This window comes from Idiotropiscis lumnitzeri, chromosome 13 (assembly GCF_059441095.1).
Source record: "Idiotropiscis lumnitzeri isolate Australia: NSW breed Sydney's pygmy pipehorse chromosome 13, RoL_Ilum_1.0, whole genome shotgun sequence".
NCBI classification, from domain to species: Eukaryota; Metazoa; Chordata; class Actinopteri; order Syngnathiformes; family Syngnathidae; genus Idiotropiscis; species Idiotropiscis lumnitzeri.
Window position 1 is genome coordinate 15,621,357 of NC_142403.1, and position 22,620 is coordinate 15,643,976.

Here is a 22,620-nt window from a genome sequence, read left to right on the forward strand (position 1 = left end):
TCACCCTCTTCCTCCTGTTCCCGTCCTCTCTTGGCGAGACGTCGCTGCTTTTATTTCCTGTGCGCGATGTCAGCGGCCGATAGCGCAAGCCGGCGTCTGCGGACACACAAACAAGCATACGTGTCAGATACACTCCAACTCTGATGAGACGCTGAGATTTCACCACTAGAACGCACTCAGGTTTCTGTAAACATCAAAGACGATTCAGTCTTTGATGAAACATGCATTTTCTTTCCCGCCAAACATCAAAGACAATTTGGTTTTCGAAGAACGTTTTTCGCAAACATCAAAGCTAATTGGGTTTTCAATTAATCCTTGAAATGTTATTTGCAAAAATCAAAAGAATTGTTTTCAGTGAAACTATTGCACAAACAATTAAAGACAATTTAGGGAAAAATTTAGTCTTTGAGGAAGCTTCAGCGCAGCTTTGCAAAAGATTCTTTGGACGCTAAATTATCTTACGTGTCACAGAGTTCTTTTAAAAAAAAAACAAAAAAAAACAGATTTTTATGAGTATATGTCCAGAAGTTTAGCTGAAGACAGCAAATTTTCTCAATATTGTCTTTTATATTTGTGAAAAGGTCTGATCTTTAAGAAATATGTTTGTAATGTTCCTTGAAGACTAATTTGTCTTCCCTAAATTAACTTTGATGTTTTTAAAATCTGAATTTAAGACTATAAGCACTCAAGTACGTCACATATTCCGGACCATGATGTGTATGAACCGTCCTGTTCCGTTGAAAAATGCTCATGATGATGTGCACCGGTGCAGAAAAATGCGCACATGCTTATTATATGAAGCAAAAAAGAAGAAGAAGCCAACAAAAGCGAGACGCCACTTGTTTTTTCCAGCATGGTGCACTTTATGTAAAGGATCCACACTTTTGTTTCACGGCTTCTCTTTCCCGTGCACAGTGGCACTTTTTGTCTCCTAGTTAGCATTATATATTGTGTGTGTGTGCGCGCGTGGGGGTGTGTGCGTGTGTGTGTGTGTGTGTGTGTTTATGGACAGTACCAGTCAGAAGTTTGGAACCATGCACCTTTAAATTCACATGATCTCAAACACAAAATTCAAGGTTTTGACTCTTGATGATGTACAGCTGTGAAGTGAAAGTCATTCCAGGTCATGAGGCATCATCCACATCATAAGGATTGACTGAGAAAATACTAAGATGAGCGAAGCTGTTATCGGGGTAAAAAGGTGCCGACTTTGAAGAATCTGAATAAGAAAACATTCTGTTTTGATTAAAATTTTGGGGTTAGCCAAATAATTTCAGCAATATTTATTCATAACGTCAAGGATGTAAATATTAATCTAAAATGCAGGACATTATTATTCATTAATTATTACCATGGGATATTAAAATCTACATTTAAGATATGTGAAAATAATTTAAAGAACATAACTAGTAGCCTATTAATAAATACTTTGTTTTAAGCAAAGTAGACAGAATTACATCCACAAATACATATTTTTTAAAAATATATTTATATATTGGTATACATTAGAGTATGTTCCTCAAAAAAAATAAATAAACCATGATGAAAAACTAATATTTAGATGACAGCAATTACAGAGAACAACTTAAAAAAATACTGATTTAGGATAACAGAACACGCATTCACCCGAAACATTTTTTTAAGTCACAAATACAATATTATAGATGAAAACGAAATATTGTATTAGTATTCCTTATTTTTAAGTGTGGTTATTTATGAAAATATGTTCCCGCTAATTATTAATCAGCCTCCTCAAAATAGCAGTTTCGCATTAAAGCAAGTTGAATCCTAATCAGATTCTGATCCAAAAAGTACATTTCGCTACTTGAGCAGCTCTGCCAAACGTCTTTGAATCCTCTTGTCATTCATCGTTTGCTTTTGTGCATAATTTGATAGCAAGACGTAACTTGGCTGATGGTTGCGTCCCTCCGGTGCGCACGCACGCACGCGCGCATCCATGCGGGCTGGGCTGCATGGGCTGGGCGCTATAAAAGGGGGTTCCCAGACGCCAAGGGTCGGTCCTTCCTCTTCGGCTGTCGCGCCGCGGGGACGCCCACCATGGCACCGTCGCGTCCTCTCGCCAGCGAGCGCGCGAGCCGTGCGTAACGACAAGGAGCTTGCAGGGCGCCGCGCCATGGCCAACTCCAGCGCACCGCCGCCGGCAGGCTCGGAGCTGACGGTGGGCTCGCCGCCGTCCGAGCCCCCCGCCGCCGACGCCTCCGACGTCCTCCGCCTGGTGCCCGCCTTCTGGGACTCGCCGCTGAGCCACGGCATCAACGTGTTCGTGGGTCTGGTGCTGTGCTTCACCATGCTGGGTTTGGGCTGCACGGTGGACGTGAGCCAGCTGGGCGAGCACATCCGGCGGCCGGTCGGGGTGCTGCTGGCCGTCGTGTGCCAGTTCGTCATCATGCCCCTGGTGGCCTTCCTGTTGGCGCTCGCCTTCTCCCTGAACGACGTGGCCGCCATGGCCGTGCTGCTGTGCGGATGCTGCCCCGGGGGGAACTTGTCCAACATCATGTCGCTGCTCGTGCACGGAGAGATGAACCTCAGGTGCTCCCACAACAACTTTTCTTTCTTCTTTGCTTGGTTAAATAGGAGATACTTTGACGCAAAAAGTACAACGAAGTCTCCATCCATTTTCTGATACACCCTGGATTGGTCGCCAGCCAATGAATGGCACATAAATTAAGGTGACGAAAAATATTCACGTGAAAAAAACCTTAAAATCTACCATTAAAATTTGTAATGACTTCCAAAATATGAATAAAAATACAAATTCCAGCATCATATTATACAGAATGCCATTACATATTATAAAAAAGTAAAATAATATCCATCCATAATTAGTATGGATCATTTTATTCTCCAAGTAGTGACGTTAAAAAACACTTTTTTCAGACTGATACCAGTACGAATATTTATATGAGTACTCGCAGATATCAAATACCGATACCAGCAGTGCTCATATTTCACTGAACACAATGTCATTTCTGTCTTTCTGATGCATTTGATGATTGTGTCAAACAGCCGCAGTGCCGCGACAACCCCAAGCAAGGAAGACTTTCGGAATGCCCTTAGTATCATGGGTGCCCTTTGAGTACTCGATACTTTGAAATGAGGATAGTATCTGCCCTAGCACCGATACGAAATATCCGTACTCTGTCATCCTTAGTTATGAGTGTTGATACGTTTCATTGAATGGAGTTAAAAAAAAATGAAAATGACAAAAATATATTCGTCATACAAAAATACCACAATAAGACCAAAATCACATGCAGAGACGACAAAGATAGCAAAATACTATGACAAAGGTTTAAAATTTAATATTAGGATGACAGAAATATCTGAATATTTATACTAAATGAAAAAAAAATGGATGGCTTTAAATAAAAGTTAATCTCAAAAGAGTGAAAAGAAGCCAGTGAAGCTCTCCAAGAGGACGATAATGTGATTAAGTGAGCAGCGGACGCTTTTGCGGAGAGCAAATAGGCGGAATTGACGCTCATCAATATGGCGAGGAACCGGGGATGGATTAGGCGAGTTTTGTCAACTATGTGGAAGTAAGCAGACTAAGCAAACTTGTTGTGCGTTGTCCTGTTGACAAATCCTGTTTTTTTTCTTTTCTATAAACTAACAAACTTACCATCTCACAATATACAACTATAATAATGCCCAGAAAATAAACGAAAAACTGTTGCTTTCTGTTGGCATAAAAAGCAGGATGGTAGAGGATTGCGATATTCAATGATCTCTTTCAAATCTCTGCAGGAAAAATGATGTGATGATACCTCCTGTTTTTTATAGTTACAGTCACACACGCACACACACACAATAGTGCAATACCGCCAAGTGGCCAAAAGTGGAACTACACCCCCAAAATAAAGAGCAGAATAATAGATTGAAATAGAAATAGTAGACCGCAAGCCTGGAGTTGACTGTAGTGGCTTTTCTGCTGTCATACTCCAACTACCCGGGACAAATTTCTTGCGTGTTTAACATTTGTGACCAATAGAGATGGTTCAGATTCAGACTGAGATTTGAGGAAAGAAATTCTGATATTTTTGGACAAAACCAAACTTACAATTTTCAATCTAAAATGTTATCATCTTTCAAGAAGAGTTTGCATACTTTGCAGAAAGACAATGATTTATCATTATTAATTAGATAATTCTTATATTTTGAGGTAAAAGAAGAAAAATTAAAATAAAATAAAAATCTGCAAAATTTGCAGGCCAGCTCGGTACGAACTACCCCCCCCCCCCCGCCCTGTAAATGGAGGGGGCTCGACTGTATTTCAAAGGTGCAAACTAGCATGTGTCAAAAGCAAAAGTGTTTGATGCAATCAAGCTGACCATCGGGTCTCGCCACCAACAGCATCATCATGACCATCTCGTCAACGCTTCTGGCGCTGGTGCTGATGCCGCTGTGCCTGTGGATCTACAGCCGCGCGTGGATCAACACGCCCGTGGTCAACCTCATGCCCTTCGGCGCCATTATCCTGACGCTATGCAGCACGCTCATCCCCATCGGCCTCGGCGTCATGCTGCGCTACCGCTACACGCGTGTGGCCGATACCGTCTTGAAGGTAAACGCTTCCAAAATCAAGTGAATGCGAACTCAGCTATACAAGCGAAAGACCATTTACTTGCATCATGCATGACCTTGTGTTGCGGTTTAGATGTCAGGTTATTCAGAATGTTTCAGAAACCAACATTTTTTTTTTATCTTAACCAGAATAGCCACCGTTTTTCTCTGATTAGTGTTCATTGTCCAAATAAAAAAAAAAATAAAATAAAACAGTGCCTGCCGGTACTAGTTAGCCCCAAGGACAACATGAGAACCCTATGGGTCTTTTCTGAAAATAACTCGCCAGTGATGTTTTTTTAAATTAAAACAGAAGGTTCGAATTTATCTATTTATTTAAACTTACTGTGATAAATGTTCCTTCTGTACTAAATAATGTACATGGGGGGGGGGGGGGTCAGTTATAATCCACCCAAATATTTCAAAAAATGACTTTTAGAGATGTCATTTTAATACCATGATACCGCCAGATATGTCCCTCACGGTTATCATCCCGTCAGAATTTAATATTGGCCTATGCCTACTCCTGACTGAATTTTGGCATTTGATAAAATGACTTCATTGACCTGTGCCCCAATTATTATTTATTTTTCCAATGAGGAATAACAACACAGTTGTAAGTAAAGTGCGTCACTCCCGCTACGTTATTCTCAGTACGCGGAAATGTCAGCGATCGACATCTTCATGTCGATAAAACACAGAATAAAATAGAGAAGCTGTATGAGCATCGTGTCATCTCCTCTAGTAGTGGCTTGGGAGAAAATATTTTTTTCTACAAAAAGCTAAAAATATCAGGTTTAAAATTATTATGACTTAATGAATACATGATCATACCTGAGGGTTCGCCGGTGTCTCCTCAGGCGTCGCTGTGGTCTCTGCTCATCACCCTGGTTCTGCTTTTCATCCTGACGGCGGCCATGCTGGGCCCCGAGCTGCTTTCGGCCATCCCGCCGTCCGTGTACGCCGTGGCCCTGCTGATGCCCATGTGCGGCTACGCGGCGGGCTACGGCCTGGCTGTGTTGTTCCACCTGCCGCCCAACAGCCGCCGCGCCGTCTCGCTGGAGACGGGCTGCCAGAACGTGCAGCTGTGCACCGCCATCCTCAAGCTGGCCTTCCCGCCACAGCTGATGGGCGGCATGTACATGTTCCCGCTGCTCTACGCGCTCTTCCAGGCGGCCGAGGCGGGCGTCTTCATCCTGGCGTACCGGACGTACCGCAAGCGGGTGCTGGGCAAGGAAGAGTCGCCGGCCCGGCGGGGCGGCGAGGACACGGACATCACATACCAGCGCTTCCAGGACGAGGACGTCGAATTTGACGCGTCGTACGGTGCGGTGACGGTGAGCGACCCGAACACCATCATGTTGGACCCTTGCCCGCCGGACCCTACGCCTGTGTGACAAACACAAAGTTGGTGTGACATAGTGAGAAACAAAACAATACAAGATGGGCAGATGCATGGAAGGCCTCAATAATCCGTGTTTTTCCCTTTTCAATTGGCAATCGGTCGTGAAATGTAGTGCTTTTCCCGCCATCTTGTGACATCAACTGGAATTTTGAAACCGACTGGGTGGGCGTCAATTACTCGCAGATTTTTGTTGTTTGCAGTAGGGAATTATAAAAAGATTGTATTATAATTAAATTCAGTCACGTATGGCCCATTTTTCTATTTTGTATTTTTTTTTATCTTGTTCTCAAATCACTATGTACGAAAAATCTGGCCTTTTTATTTATTTTTTCCCGAAATGACAAAATAAACAGCCACTTTCTGATGTTTTTGATTTTTTCCGATTGCCAATTGGAAGTGGAAAGAACGAATGATACACGGATTCTAAATGTCAATTAGTTCAAAAAGAAAAAACATCACGCGTGAAACACATCTATCTGTGAATGTAACAATCAGCCATTTTGTGTGTGTGTTAACATGATGTACAATTGTGTATATGAAAAGAAATGTATGGAGGAAATTAAAAATGTACAGATGTAAAATCTCTTTTCTTGGCTCAAGAAATTAACCACTGATCTAAAAAAGAAAAAAACAAAAATAAGAGCAGCAAAAAATAATGTTTTCCTTTTGTTTTATTATTCATGCAAATAAAGCACTATCTTTTATAACTTTTTAAACTGGAAAACCAGTAAATGTAAAAATTGATTTTATATAGTTTTTAGGTAGATAAGATACTCTAGTTTTTAGCTGCGTGCCTTTGGCTACGCTATGCTAGTAGGGTAACAGAATGTTATGATAGTTAATGAAAACAAACAATAAAATAAGTAAATAAAATGTTGAAAAACTACTAAAATAAAATAAAAACGTACATTTTTTGGTGGCACGGAAACTAACTGAAACTACATATGTTTATAAAACTCACTAACACGAACTACAATAGTAGCGAAAATTACCTTCATTTTTGTCAATTAATAATCATACACTAGCTTTTGGGGTTCATTTTAAATGTATTTAGTCTGGCATTTCTGTTCGACTGTACAGAAGAAGGAATGGGCGAACAATTGTTGGGAATTGTAGTTTAAATTATTACAGAATAGGCTATGTAGTGACTTACGTGCTTCTTTTTTTCTTGCACTCAACAAATACTCCCTACATTAAAAAAAGGGAACAAATACTAAAACTAATATTGAGCATTATGTACACCACATATGCACATAGAGCTGACAAAATCAATAAAGTTTTCAACGGTTTGAATGCTGGACACGCCCCCCGTTCCTTCTGGCGGGAACACGGCTGAATTGAATCAGTCCTAATTGACATTCACACGTGCGATTTAAATGACATCACCCTCTCACCCAAGTTGGTTAAAGAATAAAAAAAAATAAAGGAAAAAAAAACATACCAAAATGGCAACATACGGTGACGACCGCTATTTCTATCCATCTTACAACCCTTACTCGGGCCGATACCGGCCTAGGGAGGCTCCATGGAAGTACAAAAGTTACCTGTCCCACTATGGCGATGCCTCGGAGGCCTTCAACAATCAACAGCGGGCCCAGCTCAAGTCCATCCTGTCTCAGATCAATCCTCGACTCACGCCGAGGCTCCGCAAAGCAAACACCAAGGACGTGGCCGTGCAGGTTAACCCCAAGCGGGACGCCACGGTGCAGTGCTCCCTCGGGCCCCGAACACTTATTACCACCAAGCGAGACTTCCGGCGCAAGAAGGCCTCCGAGAGCTCCGTGACGTCAGGGGAAAGTGGAAGCCCCAAGACTGTGGTGCGGTACCCACGGACGCTGGCGCTCTACTCCCCTGTCGCCTACCGAAACATCACCTGCTTCGTGCCGGAGGACAAGGAGTCACAGCCCGGGGAGACTGCCGCGGCCAAGCGGGGTGACGAGGTCGAGGCTACTGCTGGGGACGTCGAGGAGGAGGAAGAAGAAGAGGAGGGGGAAGAGAAGAAGGAGGAGGAGAAGCGTGCCGAGGCGCTCAAGTCAGAAGAGCTGCCGAAGAACGAGGACACCGGGGCCGCCTTAGACGAGGGGTCGAAGGGGAAAGCCAGAGTTCGCTTCCAGGTAAATTATAGGCAAGATTAGTTTGTAAATTAGATGTTTGTTTTTTTTAATAAAGCCATTTTGTTGACTGAAATTTAACTTTTTAAAGCGGCGTATTTATATTTAATTCTAACCGGAATTTCTATGATAAAACTATTTGTAAAGCACATTTCACAGCAGCTGTGACAAAGTGCTTAAAGAATAAAAATGGCTTCCAACGAGTTTTAAAATACTTTAATAACCCAACAGATTTTTTAAAACTAGTCTTTTGGAAAAAGCCACAGATGCGTTTGAAAGTTGGACAGTTTTTAAAAGAATTTAACCTTTTTCAATTTTGTGGACTTTACATTATTTGATTGCAGTTGTACACTACTGATAATTTTTAAGTAGTACTAGGTCTTAAAAGCCTGTAGTTTACAGAACAATGATATGAAATCTTCCTTGTTTTCCCTTCAGTTTTTGGAGCAGAAGTATGGCTATTATCACTGCAGAGAGTGCAATTTGAGATGGGAAAGTGCCTACGTGTGGTGCGTTCAGGGCACCAACAAGGTGAGGACTTGGCGAGAGTTTTAAGTTGTAAATGTTGGTAAATGCTCCTGATCATCCACTGCTGCTGCATTGCAGGTGTACTTCAAACAATACTGCAGGAAATGCCAAAAGGAGTTTAACCCATATCGTGTGGAGGACATCACATGTCACGTGAGCTACTTGTGTTTAAAAAAAAAAAAAAAGCAGCTGCCTTGTCAATCGTGACTAAACTGCCATCCATCTCTTGTCCAGACTTGCAACAAAGCCCGCTGCTGCTGCGCCCTAACTCAACGCCACGTTGATCCAAAGCGTCCGCACAGGCAAGACTTGTGCGGCCGCTGCAAAGGCAAGCGTCTGTCATGCGACAGCACCTTCAGCTTCAAGTACATCATCTGACCACAACAGCAATCGGATTCTGTTTCAGTACTTTGGTTCATGTTTCGTTGCAGCGATGGCGTCGCCATGCACGTTCACAACTATTAAAATGTCTACCTTGCAATTCTTGGAAGTGTCTCTTTTGTATTCTGTTAATTTACTTCTTTAAAGCCTACTATAGTTTCTCTTGGCAACACTGCCTCCTTTATATATATTTTTTATCCAATCATATATCAGCATCTGTTACCTTCACAATCAAAAGTACTGGCTGATGGATCTATTTTTTTTTTTTTTTAATAAATGAATGCAGACATGATGTAACTCAGAGGTTGTTGGTTTGAATCTGGGCCCACAGCATTTGGAAGGATAATTTGTCAGAGAAAAAAAAAAAGCCCGAGTGGGGACAGACCAATAGTAATTTGTGAAAAGAAATTAGCCTAATTTAGATTTATGGAAACAATTTCAATTTGCTTTGATTTTCGCTACTGGTGAACCTGAAAACGGTATAAATTACTTTTTTAAAAAGGACAATTATCAGTCATGACAAATCAAACCATTCCAGACTGTATGATTAGATCTTTATTCATCCAGAGAGAAGGCTGGTATGTGAGTGAACAAAAAAAAACAATGCACCTCTAAAATCAAAGCTCTCCCAGGTCAAGAAAGAATCTTTAAATAATAAACAGCATTCAAAATGTACCAGACAAGCAGTGACCATCAGGAGGAGAAGAGTTCTGCTTGCTTGGCGGACAAACGGGAAACAGTCTCCCTTCCTTATCTTTGGATTCCGAGGAGGAAGAGGGGAACGAAGGCGTGTGGTGGGATACGGATGCTACAGTAGAGCCCTCACCTTCTTTCCCTCTTCTCTGGGCCGTGACGTCACAAAAAAAGGCAGCTCATCCCACCGTGGAATTAAAAACAAAAAGAAAACCATGAGGTTGGGTTATGAATGACTCATCACATGAGCATGGCGTCCTCTGCAGTGCATTAAAGTACAAGGAAGGAGGGCGAAGACTGCTTTTTAGACTTTCTAAATTATATACAGAGTAAGTTACGAGCTGTGTGCGAGTGTCTATCTATTCATCACACAGCCTCTAAAGGCAGCTGCTTATTTGGTTAAACGGGCAATTAATAGCCATTAAAGACGCCTTGAAAGGGGGCAGATATATATTTATAACTCTATATATGTTTCTCTTTTTACAACTTACTTCCCTGAGGATTTCCCACAGGCGCTCGCGCGTTAAATATCCCAACATTTACAACCGAGGAGTTTCGGCTCTGAATCATAAAAAATACATTTCTCCCCAAAAAATATTCTGCTTTTTCATCTCTTTCAAGCATGCTTTTTTTTTCTTTTGCTTATGTGTCATCAGTTGGCGTGCAGGGTAGAAAAAAAAAAAGCACAAATAAAAACAAACTATCATCCCACTGCTTTGCCAGGCACGCTGACGTGTGTGTGTGTGCGTGTGTATTATTGCAAACGGAATCTTGCATCATTTTTTTTTGTGTGTGGGGAAGATATACTACTCAAAAAAACAGGTAGGAATTTTGGGCTTTGGGGTGACATTTCGTGATGAACCTAAAATGCTCTAGAACATTTACCCGTCAATGTTTCAATGCTTTTTGTTCAGCTTTTTTCCCGCCTAACATAAATCAGTGTTGAATCCATGAAAGTTTCCAAGGATTTTGCTTTCTATGACTCTTCTAGTATCGCTGTTAATGACACTGTGATAGTCCAGACTCAGTGGTCACGCTGAAGCCTGAATCCTCTTCACTGTGAGGCTTTAGGCAAAATATTCTCAAAGGGAAGTGGCCTCTGAGCTCATCGTGTCACAAAGTTGCAACAGCGGTTAGTAGAGGACCCACAGAAAGGCACGCAAGTCGACATCCTTGCAAATGTATCGGTCCAATCCGAGTTAAAGCACATTTTAGGTTTATTCCGAATATCCACCCCCAAAGCCTAATATCTCAAACTTTTCTCAAGGAATGCCTTGGCTCGAAGCGTCCATCCCGAATGAAGAAGTCGTCTCTTAATCCCACACATCCTTTTGTAGCCCTTTTGTACGCCGAGTCCCCTGCCGCCTCTGCTTCACGGCGTCCCTCCGCCGGGAGCCTGCGCCCGACTCAGTGCCTCTCGGATTTGCAGGTTGAGCTCCATGAGGCGTCCGCTGGCCTGCGAGAGGTCCCGGCTAGGGCCCACCACGGCGAGGCAGCCCGTCTGGCCCAGCGTCTGGTGGCGGAAGTAGATGTGCAGCAGCGTCGTCACGGCGTCCTCGCCCTCGCTGCCGAAGATGTCGTTGGGCCACATAGACCTGGCGCAGGGACACAGGATTCAGGCAAGTCGGATTTTAGCAATGGGTACCTTCAGTGTAGTACCAGGTTGCGCCACAACATGCCCGGCAGCAGAGAGCACAACAGGAAGCCGGAGTGTCATAGAAGAGGAAGTATTTTTATTTTTCGCTGTCACAATAGTATTAAAAACATACAAATGTGCTTGGTACAAATTGAATCCGTTTAATTTTCATCCAAGTGATGGAAATCTACCTGAAGACTTTGACTTGCGTGAGGGCCGAGCAGAAGTCTCGGGCTCTCAGCGTCTCGACCAACGACTGGATGGCCGTCTCCGTGTCAGCGTGGGCGGCGTCCGGCATGCACACGTCCTCTTGGCTGTCATTTCCACTCTCGGCCGCTTTCAGGCAGCTCTCCAGGGCGCTGAGCTCATCTGACATGTTGGTCACCTAGGTGACGGGAGATGGAAGACAGATAGATGGGAATGGCGTGAGTGCATGTGTCGCATAGAAAAATGGAGCATGGGTGGGGGTAGCAGCGAGGAAGAGGCAGCAAAATAAACATGTTGATTGAATTTGAACGCTAACGGCAGCTGACCCCATCAATCCCCATAAGAAATCATTCAATTTCATTCAGTAGTGTAATCCACTTAAAGGTGCATTAAGATGCAGGCTGGATAAAGAAGCAGCACAGTCGTGCTTCAGTCAGCAACCGCCCTGCACGGTTTGTACAAGGGGTGAAATAGTATGCACCAAAGATAAAAAAAAATAATAATAAAAAAGTATAAAAAAATATTTTGATTTTTATCTTGGTTTTTAAGGTCATGCTTCAGTTCATAATGGTTCCATTAAGGGAGAAAAATGCACGACAGAAAAGTACTTTTCAGGTCAGAACAATCAATCAGCCGGCTGATTTAATCGTCCGATAAAACTCCTATTTTTTTAAACCTAAACACGTTACTACATGAGACAAAGATGATGTTCAAATAAGAAAAAATAACATTTATTTTAGGTTAAACAAATACGAAAGAAACTGCTGTAACTCAGATCTTTATTGTTGTAAGCATTCAGAGACCCAAAAAGTCTTTAGTAGGGAAGTGCAACATTCAGACTTTTTTTTCCATCATTATTTTACAATTTTACGTGTGTAAATACTTTCTCTTCTTTTGTGCAAAGTATAAAATCAATATATATATATTTTTTTAATTTAATGTATTATTATTTTTTTGAAAGAAGAGTGCAACATCAGTATTTTTTCTTCTTTTGGGGATGCTATTTTTTTTTGATAAATACAACATTCTTTCCATGGTTGTGGCTCACCTCGGCCTCCCTCTTGATGGTGTCCACTCTACTAATAAGCTTGCAGTAGGCCTGGAAGAGCAGCAGCAGCTGAAAGTGCAGCTTGTACAGCCGGCGACACAACTCGAGCTCCTAAGCACACACAAAAAAAACCGCAAAAGGCGGAGGTGAGGATGATGTAAAAAAAAAAAAAAACATGAGGAGACGGCTGGGTGGGCTGAAATGGTTAACGAGGCCCGGAGAGGCAGGCCATCCAGATGTCGGCCGTTGAGAGTCTATTGCTAGCGGAATTAGTCAATTAAAAAAATGATTCATCAAGGAGTGGCTGTCGGTATGAATGAATCAATGATGTCACTAATTAAAGGGGGGTCCTCAGTTTGTGAGAGTACCAAGTTGCAAGTGGTACACAATGAACTGCTTTGTGCAGCAGTTTAAGAATACATGCGGATAATAAATGTGGAACAAAAAAGTATTCTCACTTAACCACCAAGTATTTTTCAAAGATTTACTCTAATTATGACTTTTCTAACGCATTAGCATAGGCTAGCAGATCCAGACTTAGATAGAAAAAAAGAGACAAAAAACCCAATACAATTCAGATGACGAATAATAATTTAACTATTACCAAAAAACAAATTAAGCTTACAAGAATCTGGCAAAAAGTATGGCAAAAAATGAAGGCAAATACAAAAAAAATGTCCCAAAAAATTAAGTATAAAAAAACTTGGACAGAAATAAAACACAAACTATGAAAAACATAAAAATCATAAAGAAACGTAACAAAATCTAAACAAAATTCAGATTACTGATACAAACTGGAAAAATTATTAGGAAAAAAAAAAATCGAGTCAAAGACTGATACAAATGTGATGAACTCGATAATCAAGAAAGTGTATAAAAAAATTAATTAATTAATAAAGGGGACAAAATCAGGCCCAAACCGCAAAAAAGTAATACAAGGTTGACAAAACAAAGGCTAAGTAAACTAAATCAGACAAAAAAGATACAGATGAGAAACTACTTGGACAAAAGCAGACATAAATTGGAAAAAAATATTACTAAGTCTAAATTTTATTTATTTTTTTAAATTAGGAGACAAATTGGAAAAGAAACCTCAACTGGAACAAAACACTATCCCAAACTGAGGACCATATGTATTCATCTCTTATACAACTCATTTGTAAAGGGGATGGAACAACAAACATGCAAAATTAAAACAAAACCCCTCTAAGCCCCTTCATTTGAGCATCACGTCCTGCAACACAAATTATTATTTTTTTTGCTATTCGAGGATACAAATATGATTGGATGAGAGCGTTCCATGTTACGTGGCCAATCAGGGCAGTGGTACAAGTTGGTGTGATGAGGATGGGTGGTGTTGTCTATTAAAACAGGAGAACCACTTACTGCCAGACTCTCCATGTGCTAAGCAAGAAGAAGGTGACAAGGAGAAGGAGAGAAAGAGCAAAGAATTAGTTGGAATTCACACGCCATTTCAGGGTTGGGAAGAAAAAAAAAGTGTGCTTGACAAGAAGGAAACGTTGCGTTTTCCCCACTGGATGTTAGCATGACATTAGCGGACTTGTTTGGTCCATGATAATGTCAGTTATGTTGTGATGTAGTACCTCAAATGAACATTTACTACACGAACATCACAAAGCAAGAAGACTGCGGTTGTCTTTTGGAAAACTGTTAACTAGTTGCCAAATTAAACAGCACCTTGATGGAGGGCAAACCGGAAAAGCGTAACATAAAGAAATGAAAATACGGTTAGAGGCACAACAAACCACTTTTTCACCACGTTTTCCAGCTTGAGTGTGTGCGCTTGAAAAAAGTCGTTAAATGGTTAACTTAAAAAAATAAAAATCAACAAAATTATATAAAAACTGAAAAAAAAAGCAGCAAACTAACAAACAAGACGCCGCCAAAAAAAAACTGACGAAAAATATATTTTTTAAACTATCTATTCAAAAACAAAAAGATGCATAGTTTAAATCACTGTTAAAAAATATGCTGACAATAAAATGGACAAAAATGATCCATCCATTTACACTGCAAAAATATGATGAAAGAATCGTAAAAACTAATACAAATCGGACAACTGAAATTTTATTTAAATAACTTACTAAACTGACAAATCTAGCAGAAAATTTGAAAATCCCAACAGATAACAAAATACAGCAAAAACTTGACGCAATTATGACAATGGAATGAAAATTGGCAAAAAATAAATAAAACAAGATAGAGGTAAAAAAAAAACAAAAAAAAAAAACAATTGGATAAAAAAAAAAAGATTAAAGTTTAGCAAAAATGACCAGACAAGTGAAAGAAGGCACAAAAAAAACGTGCGTGATTAAGAAAGTTAGTATTTAAACATGAAGCCTCTCGAAAAATTTGTGAATAGTAAATTATTGCCAGATTTTAAGAGAATCTAATAATGGATGAGAAGGCTTGCGCTTTATAGTCTGAACTTTCAATTGTTTTAGGCCTTTTGGTGTTGGATGTTTCTTTACTCAACTGCAGAAGGCGGCTCAGCCTACCTGTGCTTGGGTGTTGAGCCGCTGGCAGATCTGTTTATCCCCGAAGGTTTTCCGGCAGTTCTCCAGCCACTAGAAACAGAAGATGAAAAATATGTTTAAGATGGACGCTGATGACGACGCACTTTGATGTCCTGCATACGTCACAACGGCTGCTCAGCAAGGAGATTCGATCAGAGCATTGAACTTGGCGTAATAAAACAAAGCAGCCTGTTCAAGACAACTGGGTGGGGAGCGGCTGCGTAATATTTGACCCTGCGGGAGGGAGCGTGGTTTTCTCATTCAATTAGCGACCAGGCATGCCACCCTTGCAATCTCATCTCGCGAGCGCATCCCCCTCACTAAATCCTGCAGCCGGGCCCGTTCTAACTGATTTAGGAGAGCCGCAGGGTTATTTTTAGCTCCTGATGTCATGTGCGCGCTGACGCACTTGCGAGGCAAGTCAAGGCACATCGCTACGTGAATATGGACAGAGATTTTTGGAAAATTTGGAATGGGTAGCAAAATACACCAGACGTGTATCCACAACAGCAGCACTAAGTACCCCCCCCCCCACTAAAGAGGACAGCACTTACGAGCTCCGCCGCCTCCCTCTTGGCGTTGTACGTGTCCAGATGCTCCTGCAGCTCCAGCACGCTAAACTTGAGCGTCTCCAGCAAGCCGCACGAGACCAGCTAGGAAAGAGAGAGGCACGTGAACACCAGACCTTAGCACGGCGAGGGGGTTCAAATGCAGAAAAGGCGGCGACGGCCTCACCGTCTCGGCGTCCAGCAGCACGGTGGGGCACCGCGAGTGCGACGTCATGACCTCCAGGGAGCTGAGGAACTGATTGCCCATTCGCTGGAGCTTCTCGCCGAGGAAGTGGACGGACGCGTGCGTGATGGCGCCGAATTTCCTTTGAATGCTCTGGAAAGGAAGAGGAGGACATATTTTGAAAAAAGGATCAGCTCACATTTCTTGCTAGTGAGAAGGAAGAACGGGCACCAAGGAATACATGAAAAGGTGTTTTAATTCGGGCTAAACGAGTAATCAATTTCAAATCAAAATTGCAATATAGTAGAATGTCATTTTCAAAGTGTAAAGGCTTCAATTCAGAAAAAAAAAAACTGTCACTTCGGTCAATCTTCAAGTTGGCGTTATTGTTTTTTTTTTCTTTCACAATGTGGATGCTGCAGACAAAGTTCGGCACGCACGCATTTTCTTTCAATATTTTAATATACTTTGTCCTCGTTTTTCATGAAACATTTCAGAGGGAAGAGGATCATAAAAAATAATTGCATATTAAATCACAATTGCATCATGGAAGAAAAAAAAATATAGTCTTAAAAATCATTCAACCTTTTTTCAAATGCTGTACCTGAAAGAGCTGCGAGAAGACGTGGAAAGTGTAGACGGCGGACGATCCATCGACGTCTGACAACATCTGGTTGACGTGGCAGCGCCAGGCGTCCTCCTCGTCGTCGTAGGCGGCGGGCTGAAACGCCGCCAGGATGGCCGACAGGAAGGGCGAAGGGGGCGGTGAGGCCTGAGTCTCGGGAAAGCCGTCTGCGTCACCTTCATCTTGGCTGCAATGACCCAAACAAGAATTAAGTGGTATTGAAAACAAAATTTATTAATGAATCTTAAAAAAAAAGAGATTAATCAAAAGTACTGTCATGCCCTTTCACGTGGGTAAGGCGAGCCACAGTCGGCAAAAGACTTTTTACTGTTCATTGAACAGAACACTCAAACACAAATGCAAAATGAGAGCGCTGGCATGGAGCTGCTGTAGGCCACTACTCACGCTCACACGCAGACCAACTGGCTAAACCGACTCCAGCTGTGAACTCATTCATTAGGCCACACCCCTTAAATGGGCACACCAAAGACTACAACAGGTAAAATGAGAATTTTAATAGTTTCTTCACATTCTCTTTCATGATTTATTATTTGTGATTTTATAATATACAGTGCTTTTTTTCTTCTTCAATAAAACACAAAATAAAGAATATATATATTTTTTATAAACAGATTGACACATCAAACGTATTAATAATGGTGTTAATAATCTTTGACGGTGCAATCTTAATGGTTGAATGAACAATAAATTTCATTTTTTTTGGAAAACAATGATTTTTGGAGGTACCAAAATTCTGGCCAACGCCAGTGAGATGCCTGGGAATATTGCTATATTATCCATTTACATGCTTTGCTACACCGTTTGTTTAAATATTTGCCGCTTTATTAAAGACACAGATGCTACTTGTTAGCCTGTCTTTGGCATTTCGTGTTGTGTTCGCATTAAACCAGCAGACGGCAAACATGGGAGGTTGTTTTTTGTAATTTCCTTTGTTTTGCTTCAGACGGCCTAAGACGGGGAGTGGAAATAAACGGATTGAAAAATATTTTGACACATTGCTCACTATCTGCCAAACCGCAGCTTGTCAAATTAGCTGAGTGGGGATTAAAAACATTTTTCGACAGCTTGTATCTATAAAAACATGCTCTCGTATCACCACTGTACGAGTAAATCAAGTTACGAGCCAAGTAAACACCCAACTCAAGGGACCATTGTACTGTATTTTTGTGCCACTTTTTTGGAGTGCTGTTGACAGAGATGTCAAATGTGTGCCTTAGCTAAAATGTCTGCTTAAATGTAACCAAAACCTGACATAAACAAACGCTGGCCCACTTCATGATTAATTTGCTGCAGTGCTCGAGCACAACAACATGAGCTATTAGCCACTTAGCATCTCGCACTGCTCTCCCTTTCTCACTCCGTTTCTCTCTCTCTCACTGACACACACACACACACACACACACACACACACTCATATGTATGTATATAAATACATATATACTGTATACAGTACTCACAGGCCCGTGGGACCAAAGAGCCTGAAGAAGCAGACGGAATACAAGTATCTGAAACCAGCACTGCCGAGCACCGCCGCCGACACCGTCTCCGTCCTCATCTCTCACTCGCTCACTCTCTCTCTCTGTTTCTCTCTCGTAGCACTAGCGCAGTGCAGACAGCCTCCGCATATTCACAGGGTGAAACCCGCGGCCTCACAGCAGCGAGGGGGTGATGATGATGGCGGTGGGGGGTGGGGGGGAATTCGAACAGTCGGGCATAAATCCTCACAGATGGCGCCATGCTCAACTGTCAGTGCACAATCACTCAGAGTGCCCCCCGCCCCACCTCCTCAACAGCAACCCGAGCGTCAGTCATACAAGGTTTATTGACAGATGCTTCATGATACGGATGGGCCACATCGAGTTCCCGCCCTGCTATTTCCTGTTGTTCCCCAGCCTGCAAAAATTCCCAAAGAGGCGAGCGTCCTCCAGTCGGAATTGGCCCACCTTGAGGAGGAGGCCTTCGTCATTCAGGCCCACATGAGTGGGAGTCAGGCCAGAGGAAAGATTAACTGTCACGTCAAACTGTTCAAAGCAGAGGCCGGGCCAAAACAATGATGGTAAAAGCAACGGAAACTTAACTCGAGCCAATGACATGAAAAAGTGTTTTCTGTATTTGAAATGAGCAAACTCTCAGGGGAACCACTCAACAAAAATGGTGCACCAAAGTATTTATTCTGTTACTAAACTCTTAAGTCCTAACTAGAGCCTTAACATTTATATTTTATGAGGCAGATGCCGATTCTGAGTATTTGGCTAAATTAAATAGGAGAGATGAAGACCGTTAAAGTGGCGTTTACATCCTTCGATTTTTCTCCCTTTGGAAGAACCAAGTTTGGACGACGCTGTACTACACTAATATTTTTCCACATGTCACACTCAGCGTAAAACCATGTGAGGTCCAAAGCCCAAATTCCAAACCACTCACCTGGACATGCCAGAGCAGTCAGCCTCCTCCTCCTCGCAGCGCTCGTCCAGCTCCTTCAGGGCCTGCGTTACATCCTCCTCCCACACGGAGCCACAAGTGCTGTCCGGGTCTGGGTCCGGGTCCAAGTCAGGATCAAGGTCCGGCTTGGTCTCTGCTTCGGCCGGTTGGTACTGAGGCAGGACCGTTTGGGATTCTTCGTCACAGAGGGACCCCGGCGGAGTGTCTATGGCCGGCGGTGGAGGGGGGGCCGGGTCCAGGTCCTCCTGAGGCTCCGGGGTCTCCCGGGGGTCCGGGGGATCCTGCGGGTCCGGGAGATCGCACAGGTCCGGCCGATCGGGGGGCAGAGGGGGGGCGCTGCCGAAGCCCGTGTCCTCGCTGACGCTGCTGCTCAGCTCATCGGCCGCCGTCGTTACGCCGACGCCATCCTGCAACGTCAGCGCATCGTACATCACGGGGAGTGCAGACTTCGGACCTTCACTAAAGTCCTTACTTAAGAAACTTCATCATCTCTATGATCCAACGGGGACGTTAAAGTAACCATTTTTACTTCCTCGTATGCTAACTTCTCCCGCGGGAAACGCAAGGAAACGAGACGGGATCAATCAATATGAGGCAATATTAATCTATCACGGAAAACTCCATTAGAAATTGCACCCTGGTGCCAATAAGCACGCGAGGAAACGACCGGGCAGAAAGAAGAGATGAATGAGGCGTCGTTTGAGTGATATTTTCAGTACTTCATAACGGTACAGAGTGCGCTGCAGCCCATCCCAGCGACCTAGGAGAGGGAAGGTTGCCAGCCAAAAAAAAAAAAAAAAAAAAAAAAAAAAAGTCTTTTCGCAAAACGACTCAAAATTTATTCTTGAAAAAATATATAACTGGCTAATAGCAAACGCCCTTCTTGCTGTGTGATTTTGCAGTAAAGATCATTGTAGAAAAATCATCACAGAAAAATCTCCAGATACAATAATTCAATTTTATATCAAGTTAGAAATTCTTTTAAAAAACTGCGATGCACAGTGAGACCGCAAAAAGTGAACCGCAATATCGCGAGGATCAAATGTACTTCAATATTTACATGATACAAGTTCCCAATGCTTTCTGATTTTAAATCTAATTCTTGCAAACAAAATATACAACAAGCCACTTCAGTTGTGTATAGCGATATGTAATAACATAAGAAGAAGTCTATCTATTTACGTAGCATATGTTTTTCATCATAATGCCCCTCTGAAGAAAAACAATAATTTGGAAAGTGGTTGGAGTACCTGTCGAAAACACACGCAAGCACAGTGAGAACATGCAAGCGCCACACAGGAAAACCGGAGTCCAGATTGGAATCTCAACCTTAGACCTGTGAGGCAAACATGCTCACCAGAAGAACATCGTGCTCCCCCTTGACTTAAGATGCTGATAAAGTAACAACAAATTTACATTCCATCGCTGTGACTTGCAAACAAATTTCATAACGACTGCAAATAAATTCAAATAATCAAATGAAAGCGCTTGTTTTTTTTTTGTTTCGTCCCATTAAACGTCTAATGCATTCAGCCAGGCCAGTGTGGCAGAAGGCCAGTACATCACGGCGGAGAGACGGGCCGCTATATTACAGAAAGCTTTTAGAAAGTGGCCGTCCTGCAAGAGTATTGATGGTTTTTATCCGGGGGCTCATTACGCTAAGAGCTGCGGCTGTGATGTCCTTGGGGTGACATTGAAAGCATTGGCTCGATTGGGGGAAGAAGAAGAAAAAAAACAAGTTATGATTCCATCCGGGAACACCCGCTCTCGTCATTCATTCACACCCATTCACGTACAAGAAAGGAGATTCCTAATGTCGATAACACACAGTTCACATCGGGGCTAATTTTGACCACTCGGAAACTCGGAAAAAATTTAAATGCTCATTATTTACTGGCTTGAATCATTTTTTTCTTTTTTGTAAATATGTTTTCATTCTAGATTCAACACTTGAAATGTTTAGTTGGTTTGGAGTTTGTTTTCAACCAGATATCACTTATCATTATTTGGACAACAGAGCGAAAAGAGGAGTTTCGTGACTTACAGCACTTCAATTGAGGAAATGAATGACACAATATTGATTTTAGGAAGAGGAGATGAGCGTTGAGAAGAATCAGAGCCATTTAAGAAGTGGTTGCGCCCTCTGCTGGCTGAGGAAAGGCGGTAAAACGAGCGATACTAAGAATATAGAAAAAGTCTTTTTTTTTTTTTTAGGTTGTTTTACAAATCCAAAAGAATGGGTGTTTTATACTAATGTCAAGCACTAAAGTCTATTAAAAAGCTTAATCAGTAAACTAACCACAAACATCTTAATCACAGACTGTCAAAATATTTACAAACATGCCGAGAAGGGTAATAAAAAAAATACAATATTAAATAATAATAATTAAATAATATTATTTTATATAAGAAATTATTTAATTAATTATTTTATTTATTATTTACTATAGTATCAAGTGTATTGTAATGGTTGGCCCTTAGAGAATTTTGACCAAAAAAGAATCAAATATAATTAAAATATAATAACTTGCATTAATTTGTCCTTTGTATTTAATTTTTTTAACTCATCTACAAAAGACATGGCCCATTTGTATATTCTAAAAACCTATCTCAAGTGGTTGATTTCTTTAACACAAATAAGTAATCCGATTTGCATTTCGCCCTGTAAACATGGTCAAGAAAATACAAGAAGGGTCAGAAACAACACAGTATACATTCACACGAAGTCGCCATGGTTAGTGCATGTGACAAATTTAAGTGGGGTAGCTGTGAATGCCAGTCGGTGTGTTTAGTTAGCAAGTGAGTGGACTCAAGCCCACGTGTCATACTCACACATGCGTTCCGTGGCAGTTACGGCGGCGTCCGGTTCACAAGTGTTTAAATGGGAGGATTTCTTTCTTTCTCTCTCTTTTTTTTGTGGTTATTGGAGGTGAGCAGTTACAGCTGACCTGAGGTGAGTTTTTCTTGCATCTCTCCCCCAAATCAAATGCGAAAGCCCCACCACACTCATTATCACCCAAAGGGGGGAAAGAAAACAGTAAAAAGAGCATGCAATTCACCACCCACGGAAGCAGCAGAAAGAAGAAAAAAAAAAGCAGCAAAAGCTGAAATAAATGCGGAGCCAAGCACCACCCCCAACCAGGGCCGCCATGAATGAGAAGAGTTCAAAGTGAAGCGTTGAAGGCAAAAAGCGACAAGCTAGAAGGCACCCCAAGAGCACCACAATTTGTCATTGCTCCCCACTGATCGCACCTCAGGCAGCTGGCTGCTGGTGCTGTCTGAGCGGGCCATCTCCAAGGCGGGGCTATCCGGCCGTGGGAAGAGGGCCAGACGGCGGAGGGGTGCCAGGGCCGAGGCCTCTTCGACTGGGCCGCCGCCCGACGACTCCTGGGACTGCTGCAGGGAATCCACATGGTTGGACGCCGTGTCGTCCGTGGCCGAGTCGCTGTTGAGCTGGGGAGGAGGGAAAGACGTTTTGAGGGAAGGTTAGCTGCTACAGCCTGAACACGGGGTTATATGCACAAAAGTAGCGGGACAAGAGGCCTTTTCAACCACAGGAAGGAGAAATGGAAGGAAGTTTTCGCTCTTCTGAGAAAATCTTTTTTTTTTAATTTTGCAGTTGCATTTATTCACTTTAATAAAACTATTTGAGGATTCATTTTTTTCATTA

The 22,620-nt window shown here is 42.2% G+C and overlaps 3 protein-coding genes across 10 annotated transcripts in view; 2 read left to right on the plus strand and 1 right to left on the minus strand.

Moving 5' to 3' along the window:
* The first annotated feature begins 2,028 nt into the window (after positions 1 to 2,028).
* slc10a4 (solute carrier family 10 member 4) lies at positions 2,029 to 6,548 on the plus strand. The gene is made up of 3 exons (XM_088313557.1): positions 2,029 to 2,550; positions 4,375 to 4,585; positions 5,445 to 6,548. Exons 1-3 carry the CDS (start codon positions 2,135 to 2,137, stop codon positions 5,979 to 5,981), a joined length of 1,164 nt encoding a protein of 387 aa, XP_088169683.1. The 5' UTR covers positions 2,029 to 2,134; the 3' UTR covers positions 5,982 to 6,548.
* A 787-nt stretch (positions 6,549 to 7,335) lies between these two features.
* On the plus strand, positions 7,336 to 9,109 carry zar1 (zygote arrest 1). The gene is made up of 4 exons (XM_088313249.1): positions 7,336 to 8,103; positions 8,539 to 8,631; positions 8,707 to 8,781; positions 8,863 to 9,109. Exons 1-4 carry the CDS (start codon positions 7,435 to 7,437, stop codon positions 9,004 to 9,006), a joined length of 981 nt encoding a protein of 326 aa, XP_088169375.1. The 5' UTR covers positions 7,336 to 7,434; the 3' UTR covers positions 9,007 to 9,109.
* A 437-nt stretch (positions 9,110 to 9,546) lies between these two features.
* fryl (furry homolog, like) overlaps positions 9,547 to 22,620 on the minus strand; it is a 72,948-nt gene continuing 59,874 nt past the window's right edge. For 5 of the 8 annotated variants that reach the window (XM_088314194.1, XM_088314191.1, XM_088314190.1 and 2 more), the window contains 10 exons: positions 22,203 to 22,403; positions 18,933 to 19,357; positions 16,467 to 16,674; positions 15,866 to 16,015; positions 15,685 to 15,783; positions 15,113 to 15,181; positions 13,980 to 13,997; positions 12,594 to 12,704; positions 11,530 to 11,723; positions 9,547 to 11,297 (listed from right to left, as the gene is read on the minus strand). In XM_088314194.1, the coding sequence (XP_088170320.1) occupies positions 11,075 to 11,297; positions 11,530 to 11,723; positions 12,594 to 12,704; positions 13,980 to 13,997; positions 15,113 to 15,181; positions 15,685 to 15,783; positions 15,866 to 16,015; positions 16,467 to 16,674; positions 18,933 to 19,357; positions 22,203 to 22,403 (1,698 nt within the window). In that variant the 3' untranslated portion in view covers positions 9,547 to 11,074. Of the gene's footprint in view, positions 11,298 to 11,529; positions 11,724 to 12,593; positions 12,705 to 13,979; positions 13,998 to 15,112; positions 15,182 to 15,684; positions 15,784 to 15,865; positions 16,016 to 16,466; positions 16,675 to 18,932; positions 19,358 to 21,782; positions 22,404 to 22,620 lie in introns of those variants that run through there. The other 3 variants (XM_088314195.1, XM_088314189.1, XR_015846401.1) reach the window with 2 other exon arrangements.